This window comes from Cupressus sempervirens, chromosome 2, assembly GCF_028749045.1.
Source record: "Cupressus sempervirens isolate cs-2001-9-10 chromosome 2, ASM2874904v1, whole genome shotgun sequence".
Lineage (NCBI taxonomy): Eukaryota > Viridiplantae > Streptophyta > Pinopsida > Cupressales > Cupressaceae > Cupressus > Cupressus sempervirens.
The window spans coordinates 516,282,245-516,297,470 of record NC_143119.1 but is presented as its reverse complement, the minus strand read 5'-3'; the positions used below and the strand labels follow the sequence as shown (position 1 = coordinate 516,297,470).

General features: G+C 38.2%; 1 protein-coding gene across 3 annotated transcripts in view; it reads right to left on the bottom strand.

Moving 5' to 3' along the window:
- Positions 1–14,989, bottom strand: part of LOC149573230 (exopolysaccharide production negative regulator) — a 144,706-nt gene extending 129,717 nt beyond the window's left edge. For 2 of the 3 annotated variants that reach the window (XM_089814412.1, XM_089814414.1), the window contains exons 1-2: positions 14,438–14,929; positions 13,540–13,670 (exon numbers count right to left, since the gene is read on the bottom strand). In XM_089814412.1, the coding sequence (XP_089670538.1) occupies positions 13,540–13,670; positions 14,438–14,684 (378 nt within the window). In that variant the 5' untranslated portion in view covers positions 14,685–14,929. Of the gene's footprint in view, positions 1–13,539; positions 13,671–14,437 lie in introns of all 3 variants that reach the window. The other variant, XM_089814411.1, reaches the window with a different exon arrangement.
- Between the last annotated feature and the right edge of the window lie 237 nt (positions 14,990–15,226).

Sequence of the window (15,226 nt, the reverse complement as noted above, 5' to 3'; positions counted from 1 at the left end):
CAATAGCTGGTCCATTCTTGCCAACCATAGAGCCTATTCGGGCTACTCTGTACGGCTACTGTGACCCCATGCACGCTTGGTCTGGAGTTTGATTCTGGCATTCGCCAGGTTCACACACGGGCAAACCAATTCCTAAAGGTTAGTCAGACAGCGGAACATTACAGGAATGAATAAAGAAAAAACTTTCAAGATTGATTGAAGACATAAACCCTCGTTAGCAATACTAGTTTTCATGTTCAAAGATCTTCCATAGCTAGTAGATTAATTCGACACAAAAATCACCAATGTTCTCAATGAGTTATAGGTTTTTGGGGTTTGTTAGTTTTTATTTTTCCAGAGATTAACAAGGATTTGCTAGGTGAATTGAAGCTATATGTTGCTGGCCTTACAATTTTGGGGGGGTTTTGAAGATGCCCTAGCTGGTTACTCCGTTTTAATTTGCTAGGAAAGTTGATAAAACAATTTGAAAAACAGAGAAAGCTTTGTGATGATTTCTATTACTAGGTGTCTCGTTTGCAAAGGCTTAGGAGTGTTTACTAGGCCAGTGATGTTTATCAATGCTGCATTTCATAACAGATATGTAATAATTTTTACCAACAGTCGAAGTACACATTTCTAGGTCTATATCTCTTGGCACTTTTCAAACCTGCAATGTTCTTAGAAAATTACAACATACCTGTGAACTTTCAGAACAGTAAATTGTATGGTAATTTGAGGTGTTTTTTGAGTGTTCTCTCCATTCTTGACTCATGGACAAGTGGATTTGGCATTGGGGAAGTTGTTGGATATGATTGAGATGTTGTAATAACCATGAAACTTGGCATTTCCATCATTCCTTGAGGAAACAGTAGGACCGGGTGTTTACTAGGCCGGTGATGTTAACCAATGCTGCATTTCATAACAGACCTGTAATAATTTTTACCAACAGTCAAAGTACATATTTCTAGGTCTATATCAGCTCATTCTTGGCACTTTCCAAACCTGCAATGTTCTTAGAAAATTACAACATTCCTGTGAACTTTCAGAACAGTAAGTTGTATGGTAATTTGAGGTATTTTTTGAGTGTTCTCTCCATTCTCAACTCATGGACAATTGGATTTGGCATTGGGGAAGTTGCTGGATATGATTTAGATGCTGTAATAACCATGAAACTTGGCATTCCCATCATTCCCTGAGGAAACAGTAGTGCCAGGTGTGCTTGGTGACCATCGTGACAGTGCTAAGTGTTTTTGGATGCCATTGCAATAATGTTGCGTTAGTCTCTGGTGTTTGGTGATAGTTTGGCATTGAATTTTACAGTTTTAATGCTGAAAAAGAGTGTCATTCAGTCCCAGGCTAAGTCACAAGGTTCGAATTCGAAATCAAGTTCGTCAATCATAAAATTCAAAAGAAATTCGGCAATAGTAAAAGTTCAGAAAATAAATCGATATTAAATAAGTTATATATATTTATGTATTTTTAAATATTAGTAAATATATCCACAAATTTGTCAAAATAGTCTAACATTGCTAAATTATTTAATTAAATAACTCTATCATTTTAAAACAAAATAATATTATATTAAATTAAATATCATAATTTTTGAATGAAGTTCAGAACGAGTAACAATTGTTGAAATTTGAATCTCCTGGATGAAATTCAACATATCCTGTGACCTAGGTCCCAGGTATGACCAAAAATTTGTGAGACCTGTCTTAGTTAATTCCTTTCCATTTTGAAGGTGATTTGTGGAGCTAGACATTCATAGTCAGATCTCATTCCTTCAATATTTGACTTCATGATAATTCAATTGTTGTTGAATGATTGATTGAGTTCTTTGATGATTGAGGAGTGATGATGTAATGTTTTCTAATGCTGCATTTCATAACAGACCTGGAATAACAGTCAAAATACACATTTCAAGGTCTATATCAGCTCATTCTTGGCACTTTCGAAACCTGCAATGTTCTCAGAAAATTACAACAGACCTGTGAACTTTCAGAACGGTAAGTTGTATGGTAATTTGAGGTGTTTTTTGAGTGTTCTCTCCATTCTTCCCCAAAAGAAAATTGGATTTGGCATTGAAGACTTGCTGGGTGTGATTGTGATGATGTAGTAACCATGAAACTTGGCATTTCCATCATTCCTTTAGGAAACAGTAGTGTTAGATGTGCTTGGTGGCTATTGTGATATGTGTTAAGTGTGTTTGGAGGCCATTGCGACAATGTTGGGTTAGTCTCTGGTGTTTGGTGATAGTTTGGTGTTGAATTTTATAGTTTTAATGCCGAAAAAGAATGTCATTCAGTCCCAGGTATGACCAAAAATTTGTGAGACCTGTGGTAGTTAATTCCTTTGCATTTTGGAGGTGACTTGTGGAGCTAGACGTTCATGGTCAGATCTCATCCCTTCGATGTTTGACTTCTTGATAATTCAATTGTTGTTGAATGATTGATTGAATGACTTCTTTAATGATTGAGGGGTGATGATGTAATTAGTGCTGGTTTGATACCAAGTTACCACATACACTCCTCCCTGCTGGAACTTGAGATTTGATTTTCAGGATATTGTGGTTTGATGTAAATTCGCTCCAAATTCAGCTGCAGACATTCAAATTCGTCAAAAAGTCTCCTAGAAGGACCCTGTAAGACTTTAGGGCAAATTTGGAAGACTTTTGGTTTGGTCGCAGGAACCCAGAACGATTTGGGGTGAATTTTACAGAAAACGTCATTTTTCTGACCCTCCAACCCTAAATGTGACCACTAAAAAGACCAAAAACGTTGTTTTATATGTCATTTGTGCTTTAATATAAGTATAGTGTGTGAAATTATTTGCTGCTATATATATATATATATATATATATATATATATATATATATATATATATATATATATATATATATATATATATATATTACAGACGAACCCAAAACAAATCCAAACCCAACCCAAAAAAAATAAGACGAATTTCAAACCCGCATTCGTACCAGAATCTGAACTGGGAACTTTGGTTTGATAGAATGGTGAATTGAATGAATGTTGATTTGATAAAGAGGTTTACTGTTTGATTAATTGCTTGATTTGATTATTAATGATTGCTTTTGTGGATTCTTAAATGATGATGAACTAGTCATCCTTGAATGGTTGGAATGATCTCTTTTATACTTCATTGGTGAAAGGTGTTAAAGAATGTAGATCAATGGTAGAGTTTATCTTTCAATTCAATTCCCAGATAACAATAGATCTGAATGTTTATGAATGCTTCAATTCTATTATCAATCAACTGCAGAGATAAGATAGAATGCTTTATGTGAATTCTAATATCTTACTTGTGTTTGAATCTCCCAATGAACAATACTAATCTTTTCTTATCAATTGCAGGTGAATGCAGATCGCAGGTATTAACATGTGATTGTCGATGTGTTTCTAAGCGATCATGGCACTCAATATATATAAGGGATGAAACGGTTATGTCTCATGTAGGGACATGACTCTGCATGCCCCTTGGGCCTGTAGGGTCATGTCTCTATATGAGACGACCCTTAACAACTTTAGTTATAATCCATGAACACAAATCACATTCCGTGATTACATATTTCATGCACAAATCAGTTTCCAATAATTCAGGAGTACCCAATCACAGTTGGTGAATGAAGTAATAATATAACCCATGGTAGTGGGGCAATAGTGTGTGACAGAGCAGTCACATCCACGATTCATGCAAACTGTGATGTTATCACAGTATGATAGCTGCATCACAACAAAGATTGAACCAGTACTAAAACAGATTGAATAATTCTTGGTTTCTCTAAAGATTTCATCAGGGGCCACATTGTTTTCTTCAAACATTTTTCTTACGCATAAGGGCCTTTTCTTATTGAGTGAGTTTGAATTATCCTAGAGTTAGCTGTAGTGGGTCCATTATCTTTTGTAACACTCTCCCTCTCAACCATAGAACTTCCATTATCCTCAGGAATGGAATCATCATTAGGTTCTTCTATATCTTTTGAAGTCTTGTTCGCAATATCTTTGTCAAACTTGACATCTCTGCTGATTTCAATTGTCCTTGAACCTAGCACATATACTCTGTACGCTTTGGAAGAATCACTGTAGCCGACGAATATGCCTTTCTTTCCTGAGGGCTCTAGTTTAGTTCTTTTCTTCTGTGGAATATTAATATATACAAGACAACCGAAGATTCGTAAGTCACGTAAGATTAGGTTTGTTCCCTGAGAAGACTTCTTCGGGTGTTATGTTTTCTAGAATTGCATGAGGGCATCTGTTTTGAATATATACTGCAGTGTTGGATGCTTCAGCAAAGAATGTTGTATGCATAGTTTGATCATGCACCATTGTCTTATTTGCTTCAGTGATAGTTCTATTTTTTCTTTCTCTTACTCCATTACGTTGAGGATTATATAGTACAGTATACTCCCTCTTAATCCCAACAAATACACATAATTCTTTAAAGTTCTCAAAGATGCATTCTCCTCCATTATCAAATCTTAAAATTTTCATCTTCTTCCCAGTTTGATTTTCAACTAAGGCTTTGAATTCTTTGAATTTGGATAGAACCTCATTTGACTCTTTCAGTTAAAGGAAATATATCCAGGTTTTCCTAGAATAATCATCCACAAAAATGATGTAGTATGAGTATCCTCCTAATGAAGATCTTGACATAGGTCCACATAGGTCAGTATGAATGACTTCACAAATGTTCTTTGATTTGTGTTCACTATGAGGGAAGGAAGTTTTAGAGTTCTTTCCTAATGCACACCCTTTACATATCCCTTCATGTTTAGGTTTAAGGTTAGGTAAGCCTTTTACAATTTTCTCTATAGAAGGTCGAGCTCGAAAATTTAGGTGCCCTAGTCTTCTATGCCAAATCTCTTTTGTTTTCCAAATTTCATGGTTTAGGGTTAAATTTGAAATATTACAAAGTTTGTATAGACTCCCTTCTTTGACTCCCTTCTCTAAATCCAATAGAAATTACATTTTTAACGTTTGAATTTTTAGGCCATAATAGGACTTTATTTTCTTGAAAGGCAACCCGATAACCTTGATCTGCTAGACCAGATATGGAGATAAGATTTCTCTTGATTCCAAGAACAAATAGGACATCTTTTAAGTGTAAGTTAACTCCAGTATTTAGTTGCACTGAATAGGTCCCAATTCGTTTCATAGGGAAGGTGGAGTTGTCTCCTATTGTCGCTTCTTCAGTTGAATATCCTTCAAGATTTTCAAACTGATCTCTAAATCCGGTTATGTGCCTAGAGGCTCCATTGTCAATTATCCAGGTGTTTTTATTGGTGTTTAAATCACTTGATAAGGCAAGGAGGAATAGTGAGTTTTCCGCTTCCTTGACTTCAGCCATGTTGATAGGATTTTTCTATCCATCCATCCATCTATTATCTATCTATCTATCTATCTATATGCGTGTGTGTGTGGATATTTATGTATGTGAGTATTTCTTGTTGAGCAATAATCAGATATTAGATATCCGACAGATCACAGTCGGTGAATGGAGTAATAATATAACCCACAGTAGTGGGTGAATAGTGTGTGACAGAACAGACCCATCCATGATTCATGCAAACTATTACAATAATAGATAAGACGTCTATTATTAGTTAATGGTTATCTTGTAAATATCTTTAGCTTTAGTTTGCTTCCATTTTTTTGCTTTCTCTGGAATAGAATGTTTCTATTCTTTACGATTGTTTCCTAAGGAAACATCGTCTCATTCTTTTGTATAAATTGACCTTTCGGTCTCTGTTATTAACAAGCAAGTATTTACCAATTACCTCATAATATGGTATCAGAGCCAATACTTGAATTTTTTTGAAAAAATTATAATTTCATTCGAAATTATTTGCTAAATTTTTTTGAAATAATTCCTAAGGTTTTTCTCAAACAAGCCCGTCTAGGGTTTCTGATTTTTGAGAAATTCATCCGTGCAGCTAGGTTTCTTTTTTGGAGTTTTTTCCTTGCAAAGTCTGCAAATCGCGGGAAGAATTTCATTTGCAACTCCCTTTTTTTTTCAAAGAGACCCGTCTGCTACAAAACATCTGAAAATCCGTGGCCTGTACTTGCGACTAGTTGACATTTAACTCTGCAACCCGTGAGATTTTTTTTGACTGCAAACTCGAACTCACGGCTTTGCGTTTTTTTTATAAAAAAATGCCTGCTCCTGCCACATCCGCCACCGTTTGGAGGTCACACTCTGTGTCTAGCATCGTCTCAACCTGAAGTCGCGATCTGGGAAACAGATCTGTTTTTTTTTTTTTCACAAAAATCAACATTTTTTTTCTGCAAATCCGACCTCCCTGGCTGCCGACCTTTTTTTTCAAAACCCTAATTTTTGGGGTCGAAAAAAAATTTTGTTTGCAAATTCTTGTTGGGTTTTTCGAGAGCTTAACTGGGTTGTCCATTTTTTCTGGGTGCCTCAATTTTTGTGCCTCGATTTTCGAGCCAGCGGATTCAGAAAACGACAGCAGATTCCTTCTGTGTTTTTCGAGCTCTCTTCTGGGTCATTCTCTGATTCTTCTGGGTCTTCCGTATTTTTGCCTCGAAAAACGTGCCTTCACAGATTTTCACAATTTTTCATTGAAAAACGTGCCATGGCATCTCTGACAAATATTCTACTCGAACATAATTCCAAATTCAATGGTCGCAATTATGGAACCTGGAAGCAACGCATCATCGCAATCTTCGAATATCAAAACACCGATCAACTTGTTCTGGGTGTTAAGCAGCGTCTGACTTCTCCGGGTCCTGATCAAGATACATAGGATCTGAACAATCGAGAGGCAATAATGCTTCTCAAACTATCCGTAGCTAATGACCAGCTTTCTCAGATTCCATCCGACAAGATAGCGACCGAAATCTGGACACATCTCAAAGGTCTTCGTGAGACTTCCGACAAGAGCAGAGCCTTCTTTCTAAAAAATACTCTGTTTTCTATTGTCATGGATGAGCGCACCTCGCTCCAAGCACACCTGAATCGGATTTAGGAAATCTGTGATCAGTTACTTGCCATCGGTCGCAAGATGGAGGAAGAGGATATTGTCAGTTTACCAAATTCCTATGAGCATTTTATCGAGACTCTCAACATCACATTTACAGGTGTTGATCTAAAGTTCACTGATCTCTGCACCCTGCTACTTCAGCAAGATCGGTGGAAACAACAATTCAATAGCAGCTCCAGTTCCACCTCCACTGAGCAAGCCTTTGCTGCGAAATCCTTTCAAAAGGATAAGGGCAAGTTTCAGCAACCATCTCAGCAGAAGTCTTCTGCTCCAGCATCCGATGGTACCAAAAAGAAGAACATTCAATGCAACTATTGCCACAAGTATGGTCACATGAAGGTTGCATGTCGGAAACGCTTAGCTGCCCAGTCTAAGCAATCAGGTTCGCAACCCAAAGCGAACAGTGCAGAGCACACTGAGCAGACGGAATCTGCCTTTTACGCCTTCATGGCTAAAAGACCCGCAAATCATGTGCAGTCATCTGCCTGGTACATTGATTTAGGTGCCTCTCAACATTTCACTCACCGCAGAGATTGGTTTACTGACTACCAGCCTTATTCAGATTCTGTTATCTTTGGTGGTGGAGAAGAGTACATGGTTGTTGGTAAAGGCAACATTGAAATTCAGTCTGTTGGGAGGAAGCTCATATTCCTTGATGTGTACTACGTTCCAGGGATGGAACTAAATCTACTCTCGGTCAGTTAGTTGCTGCAACATTCTCCACACTTGGGAGTCACCTTCAGTTCACATCAATGCACCATCACTGATCGGGCGACTAAGTCTACTGTTGCAGTTGGTCTTGAGGATCATGGTCTTTTCAGACTTACTGATTCTGGTGATTCTCAGGACTTAGCTATGGCTGCTCGGCGATCTTCCATCAGCACACTTTGGTATCAGCGATATGGGCACTTAAATGTGCATTATCTCTCACAACTTGCTCAAGATGAGCTTGTTCTTGGTTTGCCAGAGATTCAAACCCAACACCTTGGAGTTTGTGACGCATGTCAGGCTGGGAAGCAACATCGCACACCTTTCCCCAGTGGCGATTCTTGGCGAGCTTCTCAAGTACTTCAGCTTGTTCATGCTGATATCTGCGGCCCTATGGCCACTCCTTCTGTTCTTGGGTACAAGTATTTTCTGTTGTTTGTAGATGATTTCAGTAGAAAAATGTGGGTGTATTTCCTTAAAAAGAAATCCGATGCATTTACTGTATTTCAGAAGTTTAAACCCTTAGTTGAAAAAGAGTCTGGGAAATCTATTATTACTCTTAGATCAGACAATGGGGGGGAATTTTGTTCTAATGTTTTCTCCAGCTTCTTGGATACACATGGCATCCAACGCCAGTTCACCACACCCCACACGCCACAACAGAACAGTGTAGTTGAACGTCGGAACAAGACAATCACCGAGATGGCTCGTTCCATGCTCGAACATAGACATGTTCCGAAGCGTTTTTGGGCAGAAGCAGTTAACACTGCAGTTTATCTGTTGAACCGGTCACCCATAGTGGCGGTCAAAGGTAAAACTCCGGAAGAGGCCTGGTCAGGTCGCAAGCCCAGAATCAGTAACCTGAAGGTTTTTGGCTCTCTTGCTTTTGTTTGGATCCCTGATGCTTCACGCACCAAGTTGGATGCCAAGAGTCAGAAACTGATGCTTGCTGGATATAGCAGTCTTCACAAAGCCTATCGCCTTATTGATGTTAAGACATCTCATCTCATATACAGCCGCAATGTAGTCTTTGATGAGCAACGAGGACCATTCATGCCTGTTTCTCCTGTTCCTGATCCAGCAGACCAGCCTATGCAGGTTCATGATTTGGGAGTTCGGCTTCCATTAGGTCCACCTGATGGGAGGGCTCCAGTAGCTCCTACAGCTCCAGTCCTGCCAGTGATACCTGTACAGACACCTCCGGCTTCTCCTGCAAGATCACCTCGTTTTGAAGATGCTTCACCTAAGTTTGATCCAGATTCTTCTGATGAGGATCCTGCTGATCAAGCATCTCCTAGTACTACTATTGGTCATTCTCCTCTCCGGCCTAAGTGGTGGGCTAAGACACTTGCTGATCTTCATGATGATGAGCTCATTGATGGGAGAACTGCTCGGAAAAAGAGCAAAACTACAGATTCTGTTAACTTTGCTCTTATGGCCAACATTCACAGTGTGTTTGAACCTCAAACATATTCCGAGGCTAAAGGAATTCCAGAGTGGGAACAGGCCATGCAATCTGAACACCAGAGCCTGCTAAAGAACAACACTTGGGTCCTTTCTGATCTTCCCCCAGGGAAGAAACCCATTAGCTGCAAATGGGTCTACAAAATCAAATACAAATCAGATGGTACTTTGGATAAGTACAAAGCTCGTTTAGTGGCAAAGGGCTTTTCTCAGCGTCAAGGCATTGATTATGAGGAGACCTTTGCTCCTACTGCAAAGATGAGCACCATCAGATTAGTCCTAGCCATGGCAGCACAGTTTGGCTGGAAGGTCCATCAGATGGACGCAAAGAGTGCTTTCCTGAATGGTGATCTCCATGAAGAGGTCTACATGACGCAGCCTCCTGGTTTCAAGGTTGCTGGTAAAGACCATCAAGTTCTCAAATTGGTAAAAGCTCTCTATGGTTTGAAGCAAGCCCCTCGGGCATGGTACATCAAGATTGATACGTACCTGAGTGATCAAGGCTTCAAGAGGAGTTCTTCAAACTCAAATCTGTACATCAAAACTACTGACAGTGACATCATCCTTCTGGTTATCTATGTGGATGATCTGATCATCACTGGCAATTCGGCATCTTTGATTCAGGGAATCAAACAACACTTATGCCAGTCTTTTGATATGACTGACCTTGGGCTCATGCATTATTGCTTAGGTGTTGAAGTTTGGCAACAGTCTTCTGGTATATTCATCTCTCAGTCCAAATATGCCAAGGCCTTGTTAGACAAATTCCGAATGCAAGATTGCAAACCTGCATCTATACCTATGGAGAAAGGTCTCAAGTTATCAGCCAAGTCTGATTCTCCTTCCGTTGATGATACTACGTATAGGCAACTAGTAGGCAGCCTCATCTACCTATCTGCTACTAGGCCTGATATCAGCTTCGCAGTCAGCTATATTTCACGCTTTGTGACAGCTCCTAAGGCTGATCATTGGATGGCAGCAAAGCGTGTGCTTCGTTATGTGAAGGGCACTTCTGATTATGGACTTCTGTATTCTCGGAGTTCTAATCCTAAACTCAGTGGGTTCACAGATTCAGATTGGACAGGCTCTGTTGATGATAAAAAGTCAACATCTGGATATGTGTTCAGTTTGGGATCTGGTGCAGTCACATGGACCAGCAAGAAGCAGCAGGCAGTTTCTCTCTCTTCTACAGAGGCTGAATACAGAGGGACTGTTAAGGCAGGATGTGAAGCTATCTGGCTTCGTCGGATGCTTGGGGATGTGCAGATGTCACCAGCAGGACCGACTACTCTATTTGTTGATAACGAAGGCGTTATCAAGTTAGCACGGAATCCAGTCTTCCATGAACGAACCAAGCATGTGGATGTTCATTGTCATTACATACGACAGCTGGTTAAAGACGGGACTATAGATCTGCAGTATGTTCCTACCACAGATCAAACTGCAGACATTCTCACCAAGCCTCTTGATCCTGATAAGTTTGTCAAATTCCGAAGACAGCTTGGTGTGTTAGATAGATTAACCATTAAAGGAGGGTATTACAATAATAGATAAGATGTCTATTATTAGTTAATGGTTATCTTGTAAATATCTTTAGCTTTAGTTTGCTTCCATTTTTTTGCTTTCTCTAGAATAGAATGTTTCTATTCTTTACGATCATTTCCTAAGGAAACATCGTCTCATTATTTTGTATAAATTGACCTTTCGGTCTCTGTTATTAACAAGCAAGTATTTACCAATTACCTCGCAATACAAACTGTGATGTTATCATAGTATGATCGCTGCATCATAACAAAGATTGAATCAGTACTAAAATAGATCGAATCATTTTGGATAGTCAAATAAAAATAAAACTCTCTCTCTCTCTCTCTCTCTCTCTCTCTCTATATATATATATATATGTGAGTATATGTTGTTTCTTCTGAGCAATAATCAGATATTAGATATCCGACAGTGCTACAAATTCAACAAAAGGTCACCACTTTTTATAAGACTCGAGACACCACCCTCCATTGTTGCCATTTGAGAATAATAAATTTATTTCCCAATTGTTCTCTCTTGTCTCTCCTCTTCAAATGAAACTTTCATCCCTTTACATCTCCCAATGTAAGGGAAAGGTCCATGATTGCCCATTTTGCAATGATCACAACCTTTCACAATTACCAACCTCTGAAAGAGTAACACTCATGACCCTTTATCATATCTACCCCTTGGGAGAGTCAAAACCTTTCCTAGTTACAACCCTTTGAAAGAGTCAAAACCCTTCATAACGTTTCCCTTTTGAAAGAGTCACTTCTTATTTTCTTATCAATTAATTCTTTCTTGATTCACCTCTCCCATTTTCTTTTCCTTATACTCTCTCCCTTTTCAAATGAACTTCTCTGCTCCCTTTTATATCCCATGTTTAAGAGAGTCACAACTTTACATTTAATGCCTTTTGACCAATCATTATACTAGACGAAATTTAATTATGTTATACCTTGATTTCATTATTTTATGTTTTTTTAATTTAAGTTTTGTTTTAATTTTTTTTATTTTTGTTTTATTATTAAATCTTATTTCAAAAAGGGGGCATTTCAGATTCTCATTTTTCCAATTTAGATGCTATATTCATAACAGGTTGTTACTGCAATGACCAGGGAAGTTCTGCGGAGATTGATTTAGGATGGACACCTTCATTAAATAAATTACTTTCAGTGGTGATAGATCCTCCATAGCTGGTAGAGTGATTTCACAGAAGACTCACCAATGTTTTCAACCAGTTTGAGGTTCGGAATTTCCAATAAAAAGGAAAACTTTGCAGTTTTCTAAATTGTAAGTTTTTGGTGTTTGTTTGTTTTGCCCTTTGCAGAAAGTATCAAGGATGAAAGGTGATTGGAAGCTAAATGTTGCCGGTCATACAATTTTAAGGATTTTTGATAGTGCCCTAATTGGTTGCTCCATTGTAACTTGCTGGGAAAGTTGATGAACGGGTTTTAAATTCAGAGGAAGCTTTGTGACTGATTGAATATATTACGGGGGGTCTCATTTAGAGGTTTAGGAATGTTTACTAGATTGGCGGTGTTTTTCCAATGCTGGATTTCATAACAGACCATAATGATTTTTATTGATGGTAAAGACACGCATTTCTAGGTCTATCTCATTCTTGGCACTTTTCAAACCTGCAATATGCTCAGAAAATTATAACAGACTTATTCACCTTCAGAATAGTAAGTTGTATGGCGATTTGAGGTGTCTTTTTGAGTGTTTTCTCCATTCCTGAGCCATGGATGTATAGATTTGGCATTGCGAAACTTGCTGGGTATGATCAAGATGGTGTAGTAGGCATTCCCATCATTCTTTGAGGAAATAGCAGTGCTGGAAGTGATTAGAGGCCACTGCAACAGCGCTGGATTAGTTACTGGTGTTTGGTGATAATTTGGTGTACTATTTGATTATTTTGATGCCAAAAGATAGTGTTATTCATCCTCTGGTGTAGCTGATAATTTGTGACAGACTTGTCATGTCAATTCCTTTGCATTTTGGAGGTGACTTGTGGAACCGAGGGTAATCAGCAGGGCCCTTGTATGTTGACATGGCTGCCATGTTCTGCAACTTCATAACAGCAGTCCTGCAACGAGCTCAACTTGTCCTTACATACCTGCAACTTTCTTCTTCACCCCTGTTTCCAAGGTATCTAATATATGCTTTGGCACTATCATATGAATGAATGTTGACCAAAACAATTGTAATAGCAATTATGTGTGCATTGAAGATTCATATCAGACTCTCAGAGTTCATGACAACATGATCCCAGTATCTGTAAATTAATGTTATGATCTGTTATTCAAAAATAAATTTAGGGGTGGTTATTAGAGATATTCAAAATACTATTTTCCAATGTATCAAAATTCAAGTTAATGAAACCGAGTTCCTTTTCTATTCTGTTTACAGATTGTTTCTACAGCTCCTGAGTTATTTCTACAGATGTTTGAGCAGCCTTCTCCTCTTCCGTACTAATTGTTGCTGAATGCGGTGCTCTGCCTTCTGGGCACTCTTTAGCTCGCTGTTGTTAATCATGTCTAAAATTTATAAGCCATTTATTACAGTGGCATATCTCTATGAAGTACGATATCGTTTACTCTACACAAGAACTCTCGTGTACTCAGCCATTTTCTCTTGCAAAATAACTTTGTTTCAGTGTTCAACTATAACAATACTGGTAAATTCTTATCTAAAATTGATAAAATTCTCCTTATATAATATAACACGAATCCACTTACCTCAGCATAAGAATATATCTAATGACGGAGTTGCCTGGAATCTATTCGTAACTTATCGAGAACAAAACAAAACTCAAAAGGAATGTATATGCATAGCATACCTTGAATACTGAAGCCCAGTAATAATCATAGTAACACCGGTATCTGCTATTCCCGGTAGACAGTAGAACATTCTTAGAATTGAAATTCAGCAGCCCCATCCGACATACCTTGGTTGATCGAAGATCAACACCTACAAAAACACATAACACGCCATAAAATCAATTAGCTCAGGTTAAATATGTTCAATGGCTCTTATTTAACTTCTCATTTTTTCCAATTATGTTCTTCCAGATAAATCGAGGGTTAGATCTACAGTTATGGGTAGCCTCCCGACAAGAGTGTCTTGTAAGCTGTAGACCATATTCTTAAGACTTATAAAAAGGGTTACACTCAAATTTCCTTCATAGCACAATACAGCTTAACCTTGAAAACATGAGTTAACGATTAGAATTATGGTCTTATTTTTCAGATGGCCACTCTAGTAAAAACCAGGCGCAATCGTATGGAGGCGGTCTTGTTTTCCTAAGTCTCTGACAACATTCTCAAAGAACGGTTTTCTTTCTTTTTCTTTTTTTCCCTTCATTATTCCCTTACAGTTATTCAAAATTTGTATATTCAGCTTTTGACTTCATTGCAGACCTTATTGGTAAACTAAACCTTACAGATTCACTTATACGCAGAGTACACCACTGTGTACATATAGGTAGCTGTATAGCATATCAGCTTCTCATTATGTTAAGAATGTTCATCTGCTAATTTCAAATTGCAATCCCTCCTTGCTTTTATTCCTAACTCCCAGATTGATACGTGACTCACTTAAAGAACATTTCCTGTCCCTGCTCTCCACAATTTTTTAAAACAAATTTTGTTTCTTTAGACTTGGGCATGCCACTGAGTATTTGTTTTACAACAAAACCAAAAAAAAGCGGGGCAGAAGAACATATTTGAAGTACTTACTATTGGTGAGGATTGTGCACTGCGTAGAGACTGGCAAGGGCTTGCTAACAGAGAAATGGGCTATAAAGTATCCTCCTATTCCGCACACAAACGCTGAGAAAAAAGAGACTAACACTATGAAAATACAAGACATCCACCAGCGGGCAATGCGAAGCTTGGCCTGCCTGCCTCTGTTGCACTCCAGGATGGTGTGGATGACAGGCACCACTATAATGGTTCCTGTCATCCATTTCACAAGATCATCCATTCCCAAACAACACACGCCCGTTAATTTCACTCTTTTTCGATTCAATTGCGCAAATCATTCGGAGATGAGTCAAGTACCTAATTCCAAAGTGTGTAGCAAAGGAACTCAACTACCCAATTGGAACCAGGTGATCAGCGAATTTGTGTTTGGTTGCCACCATTAATGACAGGAACAATAGTCAACATATTTAATTTGCCCTCTAGTGCTTCTACGGAAGGGGGAATTCGTAATTTATCTGGCGAAATGGAATTTTTAATTATAAATTTTGGTTTTACTGATACTGGATTTTTTTTACGGGAGACGATGCCCGTCTTCTACGACGGAAAGGTAATAACACGACACAAATTATCTACCCTAACACTCTTCATCTTTGAAGGGTGTAAGGATTATGTCGATAGTCTTGTATAAATTTGATAATGTATTTAAATAGTTATTATTTTGTTTCCGTAATAACACGACACAAATTATCTACCCTAACACTCTTCATCTTTGAAGGGTGTAAGGATTATGTCGATAGTCTTGTATAAATTTGATAATGTATT